General features: G+C 34.0%; 1 protein-coding gene and 1 pseudogene across 5 annotated transcripts in view; one reads left to right on the plus strand and one right to left on the minus strand.

Annotated features, from left to right (window-relative positions):
- Positions 1-18,574, plus strand: part of CCDC88A (coiled-coil domain containing 88A) — a 123,816-nt gene that overhangs the window by 35,903 nt on the left and 69,339 nt on the right. For all 5 annotated transcript variants that reach the window (XM_036872495.1, XM_036872498.1, XM_036872496.1 and 2 more), the window contains exons 4-7: positions 4,875-4,944; positions 6,888-6,946; positions 10,513-10,596; positions 12,313-12,453. In XM_036872495.1, the coding sequence (XP_036728390.1) occupies positions 4,875-4,944; positions 6,888-6,946; positions 10,513-10,596; positions 12,313-12,453 (354 nt within the window). The remainder of the gene's footprint in view (positions 1-4,874; positions 4,945-6,887; positions 6,947-10,512; positions 10,597-12,312; positions 12,454-18,574) is intronic.
- On the minus strand, positions 14,524-18,250 carry LOC118906273 (annotated as a pseudogene).

Raw genomic sequence — 18,574 nt, forward strand, 5'->3', positions numbered from 1 at the left:
CTCTTTTTGTCTTGCAAATAAATATTTAAAATTTTTCAAGTCAGAAAATAAGTAAATTATAGCTGTTATGGAAAATTACCTTGGCGCTTTGATTTTTTTTTTAAAGTTATTTTTATTCCTGTGAATGAAGGCGAGAAGGTGAATTTGATTATCAGAGACACAGTTTACAAGTAAAAATCTTAGTCCATTTTTAGGATTCTGTCAGCAGCTGTTGTTTGGTATGCCTGCACAAGCTGCAGTTTAAATAAATACTAAAAGAAGCAAGGTGGTTCTTCAGCCACCATTAAAATAATGAACTGAATCATTTGAGGCCCAAAAGACAAGAACACTTTACAATTAAGAAATTTATTAGGAAGTTTTTGCATGTTTGATGTCACTAATAGTAAAAGTAAAAATTAGGTCTAGTACCATTAATTTAGTTGCCAGAGAAAGCAGGTACTTTTTAAGGTTTTTCTTTAACATCTGTTATAATAAGCAACATTTGGAGTATTTTTGATACTTTGGTCAGATTTTCTTTCCTTTGAACATCATTCATTGAATTTTTTTCTACATCCTACTAAAATATAATAAAATAGTCTTAATTCTTTTCACTAGTAACACAGATAAAAGGCTGAATACAAACAGTATGATAAATGTAATTATGTTTGAGTTTTTAAAACAGATTTAGAGTCTCAAAGGAGAGACTGTCATTCCAGTATATTCTAGAAATCTTTGAAGCCCATATTTAGTACCTTAGAAATGTATAGTTTTAGTTTTAGTATTTTGTTCAGTGTGATTCAAGAAAGGGAAATGAGCCCAGACCTTTGCCAGAAGTATTGTTTAAGTTCTTACTGTGAAGGAAGTGTTATGGATAACTTGTAGGAAGAAGGAGAAACCTGGTTTAAGTTGTCTTTGAATAGTCTCTAGTGTCTGTCTGGCACAAACTTGAAATAGTCTTTCTTACAGTGCTTTAGCAACATGAATTTCAATTCACAGAAAGTTGTATATCAGTTTTAAAAGTTTCTAAACTAAAACTAAAAACATAGTTAATATACCATTTTTATAGAAAAGTTATACAAAGCCAATTAAAAATAATAGGAATGAAATGACTTGTATCTTTCCAAGCACTTCTACTATTATTTTCCTATTAAGATAATCTCTGCCAGTTCTTTCTTGGTCTGTCTTTATTTTTATTAATTATTAATGTTCTGCAAATCTTTCTGGACTGTCTTCATACCAGGATAGATTTTCTACCGATTCAGTGAAGCTTTGCTTTAATGGTCTTGAAAATTCTCAAATTCTCTATATTTGAATATTTGCATATCTTTCAAAAATTGCATCCTTCTCCTTATCTCCACCTCCACCAATATTCCTTCTTTTTTTTTTTTTAATGCTATTCTTGTCTGCTTACATTCTTTTTTATGTATGTATGTATGTATGTATGTATGGCTGTGTTGGGTCTTCGTTTCTGTGCGAGGGCTTTCTCCAGCTGCGGCAAGCGGGGGCCACTCTTCATCGCGGTGCGCGGGCCTCTCACTATCGCGGCCTCTCGTTGCCCAGCACAGGCTCCAGACGCGCAGGCTCAGTAATTGTGGCTCACGGGCCGAGTTGCTCCGCGGCATGTGGGATCTTCCCAGACCAGGGTCCGAACCCGTGTCCCCTGCATTGGCAGGCAGATTCTCAACCACTGCGCCACCAGGGAAGCCCCAATATTCCTTCTTGTTCCCTGGTTTCTTTTTATTATTAGCCCTTATCACCAAAAACATTTACTTATTTTCTTTCTACCCCTATGAAAATGTAAATTCCATGGGAGCAAGGATTTTTGTTTCTTCATTGCTTTATTTCCAGTATCTAGAACAATGTCTGACAGATAATAAACATGCAATAAATACTTGTTGAATGAGTGGCTGTCCTGATTTTCTCAAAACTTTCTCCACTTTCAGTTGTATTGCTAAAATTCTTTCTTTTTCTATACATTTTTAAATAGATTTCTTATCACTTTACTAACAAATTGAAATCTCTTCATTTATTCATTTACATATGTTATCATTCTTAACCCATTAATTAACAACAAATTAATTGTTGCTCCTGCTTAACAAAGTAGTATTTATCTTGGACTAATTTATGTATTGTTTTTCCATTTCTTAGCACCTTAATAATGAACATCTTTAGAGCTAGGTGAAGTCTGGGAAGTCTCAGGATGATATAGTAGAGCTTTAATGATAACAATCAGTTTTTCTAACCTCTGATTTCTTTTATGTCTTGTGTATTTTTTAATGTTACTTGTAAGATTGGAATTGAGAAATAGGAATTTTTACAAAAATGTAGCTAGAATTCTCTGAAGAACCCATAGAACCAAATAGAGGTTTTAGAATAATTTGGGTTTTTAAAATTTGTATAATTTTTAGCTGCCTTACCTAATATTAGCACTTTCAGACATAACAAAATCAGTACTTGGAAATAAAGTAAAAGGTAGATTTTTTTCTTCATTAACTCTAATATTTAATAACCATCATTTGGGCTTCCCTGGTGGCGCAGTGGTTAAGAATCTGCCTGCCAATGCAGGGGACACAGGTTCGAGCCCTGGTCTGGGAAGATCCCTCATGCTGCGGAGCAGCTAAGCCTGTGCACCACAACGACTGAGCCTGTGCTCTAAAGCCCGCGAGCCACAACTGCTGAGCCTGCATGCCACAACTACTGAAGCTGGCGCTCCTAGAGCCCGTGCTCCACAAGAGAAGCCTCTGCGATGAGAAGCCCGCGCACCGCAATGAAGAGTAGCCCCCGCTCGCTGCAACTAGAGAAAGCCCACGCATAGCAACGAAGACCCAACGCAGCCAAAAATAAATAAATAAAATAAATTTGTTAAAAAATAATAACCACCATTTAAAAAAACTTTACACTTTTGTTTCACTTCTTACCCTTCTCAGCAAAAGTCACACACATAGTAAGTCAAGGAGCTGAAATTTAAGCCTAAGTTTTCTGACTTGACTCTACCATAGTACTCTATACTAGGCATTCAGAATCCACCATACTAGAGTACATCTTTAGATACACAGAGGTACGTTTGAATTTGCTTCATCCAAATATAATCGAACTTGATAGTGTAAAGGTTAAGCAAACTGTATTAACACAGGAGGTCATTGATGGTACCATATGATGAAAGAATATATGAGATTGCTTTTATCTTTGTGGAGAGACTAAGTTAGCATTAGATAATGAGGTATCAGAATAGGCAGGAAGTGGGGAGCCACCTGAGGAAGAGGATGTAAGAAAGAGGTGGTGAACCATATTAAAGATTAGTACCCACTTGGACAATTTCCTTATAACTCTGCCAACATAGAATGTTACATGGTACATCAATAAAATAAATTGCCTTGACTTAGATTATCTCCTTTTTAGTGGAGATAATCTAAACAAAACAATGATTTCTTTTTTTAATGCATCTCTCTTATTTATGCTTTCTTTTAAATATGTACAAATATAGTCCTGAAAATTTTGCTTTAGGGTAAGGAAACTAAAAATTACAATTAATTTGAAATTTATTTCTTTAAGTCCATTTAGCTGTTACATACTTGGCTATAGAATATTTTATCTTGGCATAACTTGCTTTTAACTGGAAAACTCATTTATTAAATACCCAAACTCAGTATCAATCCTTGGAATAAGTGATTTTAGCAATTTTTGACACTTACTATTTTTAACTGTATTTACTAATGTGATGCACATACTGAATATGTAGTTTTCTTTAAATGTGTGCATATTTTTGGTGTTAGTTTTTTTTAAGACTAGTAAATATAATACTGAAGAAAATTTTTGAAACTTTCTAATACATATCTGCAACAAATTACAGATAAAATATCAATTCTACCTAGCCTCTGGTGTCATGTCACACTCTGGCTATGGAAAACCGCTTTTGTGGATCTAGAATCACACATCTTTAAAAAAGTAATACAGGTTAACTTTTCATGGTTATTTGCTTCCTCATCATAGTGTTAGGTAAAGAATGATTCAGAAAGAATTGAATACTTACAAAAAATTATTCCTCAGCAACTAGTTATGTCTGAATGTGTAGTGAAAGCCAAATTGTAAAGACACTCACAGTTATTTCATAATCTTGCAAAGATTCAGTATTATCACATTAAACTCATCAATCCTGTAGTCTAATTCATCCCAGACCCTTTGTAGCATGTGATAGACATGGTGTGTTCTCTCATTTCCTCAAAGAAGAGGTAGTATAAACAGAAGATGCATACTTGGTGTATAACCAAAATGAGTAATTTGGAGGCATTAAATTTTCTGAATCATCCTGTACCATCAGAATTTGTATGTATTCTTGTCACAAAAAATTTGACAGAAGTTAAAGGAAGTAAAACATGAATTGTAGATAGGAGAGAAATAATGAGTCACTGAGGAAGAGCTCAGTTTCATGAAATACTCATAAGACAAGATTTTTAATAAACTAACTAGCTTTCTTAATTTTACTATCAGTTGATTTTTTAGTTCTCTCACAAAAAAAACCCAAAAAGAATACACATACTTGATCTTTTTATTGAGGAAGATTGTTTAATTATCTAATACCTAAAATTCAGATTTCCAAATAATAGGTATTAGACCAGTTCAACTTGGACACTTATTTGATGGACATTTGATACGTTATTAACTTAAGCCTATCTGATAATTATAATTTTAGTTATTTAATTCATTAACTTATAGTTACAAAAGATTTAAGACTTTTTAGACATCTTTTTTTCACATTTTTTAAGCTTTTTAATTGCAGTATACCTCTGTAGGTATAGTATGCCTACAGAGATGTGCACGAATCGTAAGTTGTAGCTTGTTGAGTAATTATCCTGTCAGCATTACCCATATAACAACCTTTGGATATCTTTTTATAGGAGACTTTGCAGCAGTTGATCATGATGTCATTGCCAAATGTCTTAATCATTGGCAAAAATCCCTTTTCTGGTAAGTATTAAAATTAGCATAATGTGATCATAAAGTCTTATCTTTGTGTAATATTATGATGCTTACCAAGATCTTGCTAATTTCCATTAACTCACTAGGTTTTTTGTGAGTCTATAGGGAAAGTTGGAGGTGATATTCCATTTTACATAGAGAAAATAAACAGAATATTTGTAAGTCATAGATGGGATCAGACATACATTTTGCATTAAGTCCAGTGTTTTGTTGACTCTACCAAGTTGATACTTTTCTGTGATGATTTTTAGTGTCTTATAAACAAGTATAGAAGATAAGTACAGCAGTTATAAGCTTAAAAGAACATAACCTTAGAAAAGAAGTGATTTTGAAATAATTTCTAGGTTTTATAGCTACTATCTACCATTGCCGAAGTTGTTTGAATCTGAGGTTTTACTGATTGATATGTTGTAATTTATATTAGACTACTTTTGAGTGGAAAAAAGATGAGAAGCAGTTTCTTAGATAATTTAAATTATTTTCTTCAAAGTTTCTGCCCTTTACCAGATTTTAATTGCGACATGTTCAGGGTTTTAATTTTTGAACAGTTGGGGAAATTAGCAGCTACCTAACAGTTTCAACAAAGGACTTATTCTTACAGGCTACATGTAACCCAAATCAAGTATGTTTTCTCCAATTCCCAGTCTCACCCTCAGTCAAAACAAACAAAAATAAAACCAAAATAAAAACAATCCAAGCAGCTGTTTTCATTGAGCAAACTACCAATTAGATGGGGTGAATTAGGAGTTTAGATACTCTTTCGAGATATTCTGGAATATTTGAATATACAAATAAAAAATGTAAGAAACATTTTGTATGTAGAATGGAATTGTTTTCAATTCCACATGCATTTAGTAATTACTTACCAAGTTAGAGGGACCAGGAATATAAAGAAAATGGTTTATGCTCTGGAGGGTCTTGTGTTGTGGTGAGAGATACACAGATTACTGGGAAATCATGTAATAATTGGTGCAAAATAGAGAGATGTAAAAATGTTAAGGCTTATAAAATATGGAGCCATTGATTATTCTTAAAGTTGGTAGATTAGTGAGGGTTGGAGACCATTGGTGGTTGGGTCAGGGAAGACTACACAGAGATGTTAGAGCTGTGCCTAGGATTGAGATTAGATTAGTAAGTAGTTCATTAGAGGGACGAAGGGTAGGGAAGAAAGACAGGCAGAGGGAGTAACAAGTTAAGGCAGTGGTGTGTGTATGTATGTATGTATATCTGGGGAAGCGTGATTAGTGTGGCTAAGGAAGTAGGTTGTTTCATGGAGAGTAGGAGGAAATGTTTGAGAAGAAGACAGATTGGCCTGATGGTGAAATTCTGGCCAGAGAAGTGACTTATTTTTTTGTCAGCTGAATGTTTTAAGAAAATTTGAATTGAATGTTGTTGGACAGTGAATGTACTGTCCAGTTCTGTTACAGACCATTAACTTTATCCAGCTTGTTATATACATTTATTTTACCAGCCTCACCGTAACTGATATTTAAGCTTTTGATTCTCATGGATCTACACAGGGGAAAGCCATTTAAATTTTATAGGTAGATGAATCATATAAGGTCTGTGTTTTAGAAAGAAAACACCAACAGGCCTAACCGTTTTGGCTGGCTGTGGCATGTCTCTATAGTAGCGGCTCCTCATTTGGTATGCTGGTGTAGTATGATGACTTACGGAGAAGCAGTGGATTTAGAGTTAGCATCCTTTATCACACAGAGCTTTGAAAGCTGTTTTATCTGTACTGCAGCCCTTCAAAATTGCTCTTACCACATTGTGCACACACACAGCTGCTTTTCTGAATTCTCCACTGTACTTATAAACTTAATCCCTTGGTCAAGTTGTTGTGAATATCACCTCTAGAAGTAATTCTACCGCTGTAAGAGAGTTGAACTAAAGTAAAATGTTGTACTTAGTAATTGTTTTTGTTTCAGAACAAGGCACAGAAGAAGTTAAAAAGTTGCTTTTACTTTTACTGGGTTGTGCAGTTCAGGTAAGTTAAAATAATTCTTCATATTTTTATTTTAATAACTTTTTATAAATTTTTCAGGCTCTAGTTTCTGAAAGACTTAAGGATGGGCCATTGGTGTTCAAAGTCCATGTTAGAAATTTTTAAATAACTGTATAACCTCCTAAGGAGAAGGTTTTTGAAGAAAAACACTCATTCTGTTACTTTATTTCAAACTTTGTATTATCAGATAGTCATAATCATTTAAAACATTTAATTATTCTTTTTTTTTATTCGAGGCTTTTAAAGGCCCCAGCTTTTCAAGTTTCCCTAGAGGTACCCTTAAAAACCTCTCCCAGAACATTCTTATGATTTATGCATGCATGTGTGTGTGTTACAGAAGGGAAGAGGATTGATGATCAAAAGGAGGCAGAAATTATGAAATCACGATAATCTGCTGGCTTAGGAATCAATTACTGTAATAGAATTAGAAGTAACTTTAGTGCCCATAACACTTTAAAAACTGTATATAAAGATAAAAGAGAGCTTAATTTTAAGTGGAAAAAAATTTGCTGATGATTATTTAGTCTTCACAAGAGTCTTTATCGTTGTAGGTAAAACTGTTTATAGTTCTGTTTTTAACACCAGATTCTTTTTATGCTCTAGAGCTGGACTGTCAGTAGAATAGCCACTAGCCATGCGTTGCTATTTAAGTTTAAATTAGTTACAATTGAATAAAATTACAGTTTCAATTTCTCAGTTGCACTAGCTATATTTCGATACTCAGTAGCCACAGTTAGCTAGTGAGTACTTGTATTGGACAACACTGATACTCTGATTACTCAACTTCAAAGTTTGAATCTTCTCATTCTATCTTTTTTCCATCTTGGTACTCTTTCTCGTTTCTAGCCTTCAAGAACCTATCAACTTCATTCGATATTCTTTAAGAAAACCTAACCTATTTATAAAACATTTTCAGAATTCTTAAAACTTTCAGAGTTTGAAAAGAGGTGAGATTTAGTACAACTTGTGGGTATTTTAAGGTAAAGGAAGAATTCTCATTGATTTGTGTTGAGACTGTGTTACAGGGTGAGCTTTTAAAGGTAGTATAAATAAACAGTGGCTCTAGGACTTAGAAAAGGGAAGTGTATGTGTTTAAACTGAAGGCAGACAAAGGTATGGCAGTTGAATTGGGGGACCCTTCAGTGAGTCATACTTATTATAACCCTGCCATTTTATATATGTTCATTGGCTCAAACTATACATAAGTCACTTTTGGAAGCGTAAAATTTAAGAACTGGTGTTACCATACCTAAAAAGTTAGTTATTTTATATATGCCACAAATGTACTATCTGAAAGTCATTCTTAATTGTTCTCACTATGCCTGTCAAATATTATTTACTAGACCAAAAAAATTCTTGTTTTTAAACCTGGTAGTTTTTATCACATCCTCCTAAAACTCTGACTTCCTAGTCATAGCTGGGAACTGTACATTTCTCATAATTTAATTTTAAATTTAATTTAAAATTAATTTTAATTTAATTTAATTTTAAATTAAATTTAATTTCTATATCATCCTAATAATTTTGTTTTTATAGGATGAGGAACTTTCTGCACTGATAGAAATGTGCTTAATTAAATTTTATAGGAGTAGAAATAAAATATTATGATGTACAATAATCATTAGAGAGATGCAAATCAAAACTACAATGAGGTATCACCTCACACCAGTCAGAATGGCCATCATCAAAAAATCTACAAACAATAAATGCTGGAGAGGGTGTGGAGAAAGGGAACCCTCTTGCACTGTTGGTGGGAATGTAAATTGATACAGCCACTATGGAGAACAGCATGGAGTTTCCTTAAAAAACTAAAAATAGAATTACCATATAACCCAGCAATCCCACTGCTGGGCATATACCCCAAGAAAACCATGATTCAAAAACAGTCATGTACCACAATGTTCATTGCAGCACTATTTACAATGGCCAGGACATGGAAGCAACCTAGGTGTCCATCGACAGATGAATGGGTAAAGAAGATGTGGCACATATATACAATGAAATATTACTCAGCCATAAAAAGAAACAAAACTGAGTTATTTGTAGTGAAGTGGATGGACCTGGACTTAGAGTCTGTCATACAGAGTGAAGTAAGTCAGAAAGAGAAAAACAAATACTGTATGCTAACATATATATGGAATCTAAAAAAAAAAATGGTTCTGATGAACCTAGGGGCAGGGCAGGAATAAAGACACAGACGTAGAGAATGGACTTGAGGACACGGGGAGGGGGAAGGGTAAGCTGGGACGAAATGAGAGAGTAGCACTGACATATATACACTACCAAATGTAGAATAGATAGCTAGTGGGAAGCAGCTGCATGGCACAGGGAGATCAGCTTGGTGCTTTGTGACCACCTAGAGGGGTGGGATAAAGAGGGTGAGAGGGAGATGCAAGAGGGAGGGGATATGGGGATATACGTATGCATATAGCTGATTCACTTTGTTATACAGCAGAAACTAACACAACACTGTAAAGCAATTATACTCCAGTAAAGATGTTTAAAAAAAAGTTATGATATAATAAATGTGTAGAGTGTAAATCAGAACATTGCTAAGTTTCTTACTGACCAAAGAGCCAGTTTTCCTTTTTTGAGTATAGTGTGTTTACTAGTAGTTCAGTAATTGGCCCAAGAGATGCGACTAAGCTAGACAAGGCAGTGCTGTCTGTTTTGTATGCACTTCTCATTTGGTAGCTGTAAGAATACAGTTAAACGCAGTTGGATTGCAGTATAAGAGATGTAGACAAGAGGCAGAGAGTAAGATGCATGTTAAACTGTTATTCAGTACTGAATGGAAAGAAAAAGATGAGGTTTGCATTGTAATATTTTTAGTTTATATGAAGTTTTTTAAAAGGTACACAATAAATAATTGCTGCCTTTATTCCACTTGATACATGTGTACTTGTATATACATTCTTAAATTTTGCCCCTGGTAACTTTGTGTTAGAAACAAATCAAATATTTATTGTATTACCTTATATGTGTTGAACTGGGCCACAAAAGTAGGTTTCTTTTATTGAGATTGATAGGATGAAGATGTGAGAATGAATTGTAAGCCTGACGTAAAAATTGCTTAAAATTTTTTTTCCAAGAAAAAGGGCTGTGTTGTTTGATGATAGGCAAAGACTGACTGAGCATTTTGGCTGTATTCCGAATTCTGCCACTGACTCACTGTGTTTTTTGGCAAGTAACTTATCCTCTCTGAAACAAGTTCTTGATTCTTTACTTCTCTGTTTGTGAAGTTAGCCTAATTATATTGTACTGACCTTAGATGGTTTGTGTAATGGTTACCCGCTTTAGAACTTACAACTTCTCAGCATAAAAATGGTATGGATTTTCAGTATGTTGCTTTTTAAATAAATATTTCTAAATTGTTATCTTTTTATTAGGTAAGTATATTAGAGATCATTTAAATGCAAAACAAAACCCTCATTGTGCTGTTCAAAATGTAGCCAAGCTTTTTAGCCTAATGAATTTTTGGTTATTTATAACGTAGTAACAACTATACCCTATAAAGTATGAATGATTGTTTTATTCGTTTCTCTTAGTGTCAGAAAAAAGAAGAATTTATTGAAAGAATTCAAAGTTTAGATTTTGATACAAAAGCAGCAGTTGCCGCACATATTCAAGAGGTAATAATCTGTATACAATTTTTATGTATTTTTTATGAAGCTTGTGGTATGTTTTATTTGTATGTCTCCCCAAATATAGTCATGGATTAAGCAAGAATAAATCAAAGTCAATTATAGATGAACTCTGCTTTTAGAAAAATTATCTTCTTTTCTTTAGACATAGTTTCTTACATGAATTATCTTCTGCATGGCACAGTGCTTACTACAGATGTACTGTTGCCTTTATCCATAGGGGTATAGGCAGAAAGTGCTATTTGAGGAATGTATATTTCTTTGTTAGACATCACAGTATGAATAGTATAGTAAATGGAAGCAGCACAAAGTGGATCACTGCCTGTAATTCAAAACTAAAGTGAGGTAAGATGATAATACTAACCTATTAGTATTATGTCATCCCAGTGATTTTTTTTTTAGTGAATGGGCACAGCATAATTTCTACTGAAGATATTACTTGAATTATAAACACATTAGTGATTTATAACATCCATATAAAAACCTAAATGGAGGACATAGTGTACAATGTCAAATAATTGAAGCTAATATTTATTTGTTAAGATTGTTTTAAGATTGTTTTTAAAAGCTGCTATTTCTACATCTGTCTAGTCTTGGGCTTTTAACCTTGTGTACTTTAGAGTTTTTAGAACTACAGCATGTTAAATTTTACATGTTGATTAGAACGAGAACTAAGGAAAGGGAGAGAGTTTTAAATAGTGAGAATTGTTGTGTTTAAATATTCTCTATTTAAATGACTTTGTGTTCCATATATCATCTTTTCTCTTAGTTAATATTCAAAGAGCCCCGCTTTCTGGTCAGTAATATTGTCAACAGTAAGTGTATTATTCTACAAGATACAGTTTTGTTGGTAGTTTCCCTTTATATATACATATATATGTTTGTTTCTGTTAGCTTTGTGATTTGTATTTGATTTTGAATAAATGCTGAGTACCGCAAGTTACTAAATTTGCCACCATTCTTGAAAGTGTTATTTTTGCTGTTTATTGTGAAAGTTAAAGCAAAATATCAGAATCACAGTGAGAAATGGAAAGCAAGAAATAAGTATTTCACTTATATAACTTTTCCATTCTTTTAAAACTCTTTATATTGGGCGTCCCTTTCTCCTAAGGTTCTATGACAGTGTCTTCTTCAGAATCTATAAAGACTTAGCTTTTCAAGTATAAAAGTGCAATAACCTACATCCTACAGGATTAAAACTTTTGCTTTTGAATTCAAGTACAATCAACTTAGTCTTATCTAAGGAAAAGATAAATTGAGTTTGTTAAAGCAGTTGTCAGACCTATTAGTATTACCTTCCCTTAGGAATGCCTTGAATTAAATATTTTATTTTTGGGACTTCCCTGGCGGTCCAGTAGTTAGGACTCCATGCTCTCAATGCACGGGGGGAGGGTGCGGGTTCGATCCCTGGTTGGGGAACTAAGATCCCACGTGCTGCGCGGTGTGGCCCAAAAAAAAGAAATTAAAAAAATTAAATATCTTATTTTTTAGTTGACGAAATTCATTTAAAGATTACATTTAGTAAAAATAATTTTTAGTAGAAGCCTTTTCATCATTCATTAATTTCAAGATAGATATCATATTTGCTTTTCATATTTTTATTATATGGGATATATAGTATTTAAGCTAATATTATACTAAAATTAAATGTATTTTTAAGTATTAGCCATTTAAAAAATTGTTTACTTTGGTTGCTCTCTAAAGGTAACCCATAATCAGGAAAATGTGTTTGATCTACAATGGATGGAAGTGACTGACATGTCTCAGGAGGAAATAGAACCACTCTTGAAAAACATGGTATTGCATCTAAAAAGACTTATAGATGAGAGAGATGAACATTCGGAGGTTTGTAAATTTCTTTTAGTATATTATGAAAGCTTACTTTCCAAAAAACTTCAGAGATTTTTCAGAATTGATACTTTGTTTCTTAGGGACAGGTAATAAAGTACTATATGTCTTTTGTGCAACACAGGAACCAGAAAGGCTGCATAAGAGCCCCAAATTGCTAGTAAACACATTGCAATTAGGTTTTCTTTTCTCCTTCCTTTTAAATTACTCTGATTTTGTTCTTGTGTTTTTTAACTCATCCCCATAGTTCTGGCAACAGTACAGAAGTATGAAACTAAAAATACCGTTGATGTAAGTGGAAAAATCATTGCCTTTTCAAGGTAGAAGAATTTGCTTAAGGTTAATTTTGTAGTTTTATTGCCACATTTTGAGATTGGAAAAGTAAGTGTTAATAAAAGGAGAATAACGGGTGTTCTGAATAAAATGTCCCACAAAAGGTCTCAAATTTTTGTAGTCAGTATAATGAGATGTGATCTTAGAAAAGAGAATTATTATAAACTCCTTTAAGAAAGTACTTTGGTTTTTAAAAAGAGTAAAATTGCACCAGATTTTTTGCCTTCACTCTGAAAGCAGCTTATAATTTTTAAAGGAGTCTAGACGTTACTGCATGTGATGGTGAGTAATATTTCGTTAATAGCACACCAAAGTACTCTGTCATTCTGGAGAAAGTAAAACTTTGATTATTTGCTCCATTTACATGAGAGAGACGATTTGAGCTTATTTATAGAGAATTTGATTACTCTCGGGACTAATGAAATACTACATAGGAGAAATTTCTAAAGATTTTTTTGGAACAAAAAACTTTCACGTCACTATAAAATATATTCATTTCTGATGGGAATTTTCAGTTTTTCTTAAGGCATTAAAAGAGAAGAAAATATAGGAAGTAAATATTTTAGAGCAACAACTAAATTTTTAAAAAAATCTAAGACAGTGAGACCAAAGGAAGAAAAGAGTGAGTTGCAAAACATCCCTAGTATATATCAACTTTACCTTGAGACATTTAGATACTTTATTTTCAATCTGAGTTTTGAACCATATGCTATATCTTTTTTTATGTTAGTGTCTTTTTACTGTTTTATCCATTTTCTATAACATTTCTCTATTTGCGTTTCAAGATATTAAAGGTATTTTGAAAAGGTGTCTTCCAGCTTCTTAGGAATTACTTCTAAAAATCTGTACTTTGGTTTCATATGACTGATGGATATGTAAAAATTGTTTGATCTCACTTACATGAAATAATTAATATGGAGTGAATGAGGATGTTATTTTGGAGAAATATAAACAAGATACTTGTCATTACATGATTTGTGTCGAAACTAAAAGGAATGTGAAACACTATATAGCATGATTGTTTGAAAAACCTTTTAAAAATCTGTTATCCTGCCTGATTAAGCATTTTAGTTGAATTTGTTTTTCTAACAAGGAAAAAAATGTTTTCTAAATACCTGAGGCAGGAGAATGTAGTCACATTCTCCTGCCTCAGGTATTTAGAAAACAAGTTTCTAGCTGGTTTAAACTCACTTCCCTGGGGGGAAAAAATCTTCAATTTGGATCAACAGTGGACTAGTTAGAAAAGATAATTAAAAATAATTGTGAAAAATATTAGACACATGTAAATGCAGTATGTAAATATAATAATTCTGTATCATTCAATTGGATTGAAACAAGTTCTTATTAACATTTTCCCTTTAACTTTTTTCTGCTTTTTTCTTCCAAAATATTTCATTAATTAATTTTATATAAAAAAACAAAATAGGAGAAAGTTATGTATCACACTGAATAGCAGATTGAGAGCAATGTTTATGGCTGTGGTTTCTAATTTCTCTACAAAATTAACTAGCCATGATGGAGTAAAGAGAGAAAGAGTAAATATCATATTCATATTTTTTGGAGCACTTCAAAGTACAGATAGCTTGGTGCTAATTTTTAAGTGCAGAGAAAGCTTATAATAAAATAGACTTTAAAAATAACAAATAAAAATCTGTACATTAAAGATATTTTTAAGGCCTTTCTGTGTACCCAGCACTATGTAGAAAGAAAATTGTGGAGAGAGGAGCCATCCCATCAGGTGTTACAGGTCTGGCCCACTTCAGCTTGCAGGACCGTCTCCTCTTTTCCCAAGGGGAAAGTGTCAGTCAGGCTGAAAAGGGCCACAGGCATCACCAGGGAGACATAGCGCTCCTTGTCCATGCTGTGCTTACCCGCTAGCGCCATAGTGAAGGAATAGAATGGGATTCTGCCTGGACTGTAGAGCTAGTGCTGGAGGCATAATCTTTATTCCTATCCTGCCAGTGAGGGTTGGGAACATGCCTGCCAGCACAAGATGATGTGTTGAAGATCCAGGTCACACTGTACTTGCTGTAGCATTTCTTACTGCAGCCAGTAGAGATTTGGGGCTATGGGTGTGGACACAATAAGGAGTCTCCTTTTCTCATAAAACTGATCCAGAAGTCATAAGACTGCTGTTCTGATGCCCACATTGATATTCATGGTTGCCCAGGTGGGCTCCATGCCAGACCAAGCCAGATTGAATTGACAGACTCAGGCAGGGCTACCCTGTGGCTTGTGGCCACCAATGCAGTACAACTCGCAAGTGGCTCCATAACTATTGCTGCTAGACATTTCATTTAACTGTTCCCTGGGACGTTGAATTTTGTCGCAGCATCTGACTCTTACTTTAACTCGAAATTTGCAGATCCCCTTGTTCTCAGCTCTGTCATAGACTGTGTACTGTATCTTGTGATCTCCTTCAGGAAAATTTGAGTCTAGGGAGGAGGTCTTTTAGAATAACATCAGTAGAATGTTGTTTGCTGTGTCTGTTCCCTCGGGTATCTCCCGGGACACTGAGGACTGTCAGCTTATTAGGATCAGAAATGTGTTCTTTCGTACTTGGGCACTTGATTCTGGGAGGTTCCATATCATCACAGGCTGGTCGGCCGCTCCAGGCTTTGTTGTCCGCTCCCATTTCAGTGTGTATCCTGGCAAGCAGTAGTACTCACACTGGGAGATGAAGTGGGCGTCTAAAGCACTTAAATCCTCCACTTGCTGGCATGGCAAGAATTGGGAGCCACAGGCTATCCACAGGGGATGCTCCCCCTTGTCAGAACAGAGAGCCCTTTTTTCTGTTTTTATTGATCTTTTGTAATAATTGTTTCACTTCGATCTAGAAAATATAATTTGGTCGCCCTGTTTTTAATTACTCTTCATTTTTTTGTTCTTAATGCTATGAAACAAGAATCTCTTCAGTCCTCTCCTTTTACTAAAAACCAAATATTTATTTTCACTGTTTATGCCAAGCTTTGTGTTATAAGTTTATTGTATACTATCTTATTAAGTCTGCACAATAATCCCATTTTATAGATGAAGATTCTCAAGTTCAGAGAAGTTAGGTAACTTGTCCATTCTAACTCCAACGCTTGTGTCCCTAACCTTTATAACACCTTTGCCTAAATCTGTGATTGTGCTGAGCACATCTCTGATTCTCTTCCTTAATGATGAGTTCTATAAGTAGAATTATTGTCACCAGAATTTTTTTAGCATTGTTGTATCTTTTTATGTTCATTCTTCAACATATATTAATAAATACCTGCTTTTTGCAAGATCTTGTGCTAGAGTATGTGGGAGCAACAAACTGACAAACTTTCAAAAAAGAACCAAAGATTGTTATAATCTAATAGGGAAATTATTTTAATAAAAGAATTAACTGTAATAAAAATTTGAAAGTGACAAGTACCAAAAAAGACACATATATCTAAAAAAATACTATAGGAATTTAAAGAAGGAAGATATTACTTGCAACCATTAGTGGAATGTCTAGGATTGGAAGAATCAGAGAAGGCTTTATAAATTAAAGGTATGCCTTAACAACATTTCCTGTCAGATTTTTTGAAAATGTTTGGAGTTCTTGAGCTCAAGAAACTACCGCTGTTAGAGAAAAGTCAAAATGTCTGCATAATCTTTAATGGAAAATACCTCTGGATACTCTTATTTCTCAATACCAGGTTTCTTTCTTTTTAAAAAATATTTTGCAGCCCATAGATCTTTTGTGCTCTGTTTGTTGGCATCTGGAAGTTCTTGATACTTTAATTTAACCACCTGCTAATTTCAAATGTAATATGTGTCTTCAGTACTTTTCTTCAGTTTTCCGTTTTGTGAATCATTCAGTTAAATATTTTTGAGCAGCTCTTTTTGTGCACACTACTATGGTGGATAACATCAGGGATACCAAAGAAGCATAAGAAAGATTGTATCTGGTTTATTAAAAAAAAAATTGTAAATGAAAAATTGTAAAGTAGCATAAAATTAAGTTCTAGTTTGTGCATGAAAGAGACATTTAGTTAATACTGTGTGCAGGTGTTATTGTTAAAGACAGGAGATGTTAGAAGGCAAGATTAAAGATAATTGAGACAATAAGAAGATATACAGATAAAAGTTGATTCTGTGAAGTTTGAGCTTGGGCTACTGTGGAAATTAGTAACACTGTTCACAGAGACAGGGAAGTTGGGCTGGACATACTGGGTAGATGGACAAGATGAAGTAATGTCAGTGAACAAACCACCCTTCAAAAGGTAGCACTGAAAGAGAAATAGTAGAAGGATAGTAAAGGGAAAATGTGATTTTTTTTTCCCCTAGATAGTAGAAACTTGTATGTCTTTGAAGAACAAGGAGAAAAAACCAATAGGAAGAGAGAAATTGAAAATGTTATAGAAGTAAGGAACAAGAGATGCATAAAAACGGAGGAGTTTATCACAGGTGGTTTTGTTTCTTTGACAAGTTGGAGAAGGGGTCATTTGTTGGAAGTGATGATAGCAGTTTGTAGTTGGGGGCTTATGTAGAGAAAAGGGAATATATTTACAACAGCCATTGTGGGAAGATTTTGCCAGGAAATCATCAAGATTTTCAGTAAAAGAATTGACGGGCATTGGAAAGAGCTTAATTGAAAGTGGATGGCAATTTCTGTAGTAGGGCTGTATATTGTATATTTTTTTTGGTTTGGTTTGTTTTTTAGAGTTCTTTATCACCTTGGAGCAGAAATAGAAAAACTGATGGTAGGTAAGGAAAATGACATAGTGTTTGAGTCAGACTTGAATCTGAACTCCTGTTATACCTAACCATTAGATGCATAACTTTGGTTAAGTTATTTAATCTATATGTGCCTCAGTTTCCTTATGTCTAAAATAGATGTAAAGCCTTTATTGCCAATTATAGTACTGGATAAGATCTTGTTGGAAAATCCCCTAGCTAGGGGTTCTATAAATATTAGTTCTCTTTTGTTTTTTCCTCAAAGAGTGAGCCATAGGCAAAGAATGGCATGGTGGTGTTAAATTAGAAAGTAAGGGTGACATTTAACAGCCTAATTGTAGTTCCAGACTGTGTAGAAACTCTAGAGTAGCCAAGAATAATCTATTTGACTGGGCAAAAAGGGGGAATTGAGTGATTAGAGGTTCAGGCATAGGAATGGCGATATGGCACAAAAGAGGAATGGTTCTTTCACTGGAGAAGCCTGTATGTATTGGATTGGAAGTGGATGTGGAGTTGTAGAGAGAAAGGGAACTGGGAGGTCATATTCTGAGGTATATCAATAGGAATACTGGAATCTGTGAAAGCAGTAGTTGGACAGACCTTGATTTGGGTGCTCAAATGTATCGCAAGGGTAAAGAAATGAATTCTGATGGGTGGTTTAAAAAAAGAAGAAGAAAAGTAACGATTCAATGAGGGCATTGTAAGACTTGGTGATGAGAAGCAAAGTGAGGATGGTGATTTCATGTTCCTAAGGTGTAACTCTACCCATTCCGTCTGGAGTAGAAGGACAGATGAAATGTCTACCAAAGACAATTTCTGTTTGCCTGGGAAGTTTGAAAGAAAATCTGAGAAATTGGTTTAGAATAAGAGAATTTTCCAATAAGAGGAAAATTAGGGGAATGGAGGAATATGATTGAGTGAGATACATGTAGATTAAATAGCCCTTAAAGTTCAGATTTAGGATAAATAGAAGATTTGTGTCCCATGGTGGGTCTCTAGAGAAAGGAATAAAGTTAAGCTTTGAGATGGGAAGCAGATTAGAACTAGTATTGTAAGAGAGAGCATAGGATATGGAGTGAAGAGACTGGTCTGG

The sequence above is a fragment of the Balaenoptera musculus genome, chromosome 13 (assembly GCF_009873245.2).
Source record: "Balaenoptera musculus isolate JJ_BM4_2016_0621 chromosome 13, mBalMus1.pri.v3, whole genome shotgun sequence".
Lineage (NCBI taxonomy): Eukaryota > Metazoa > Chordata > Mammalia > Artiodactyla > Balaenopteridae > Balaenoptera > Balaenoptera musculus.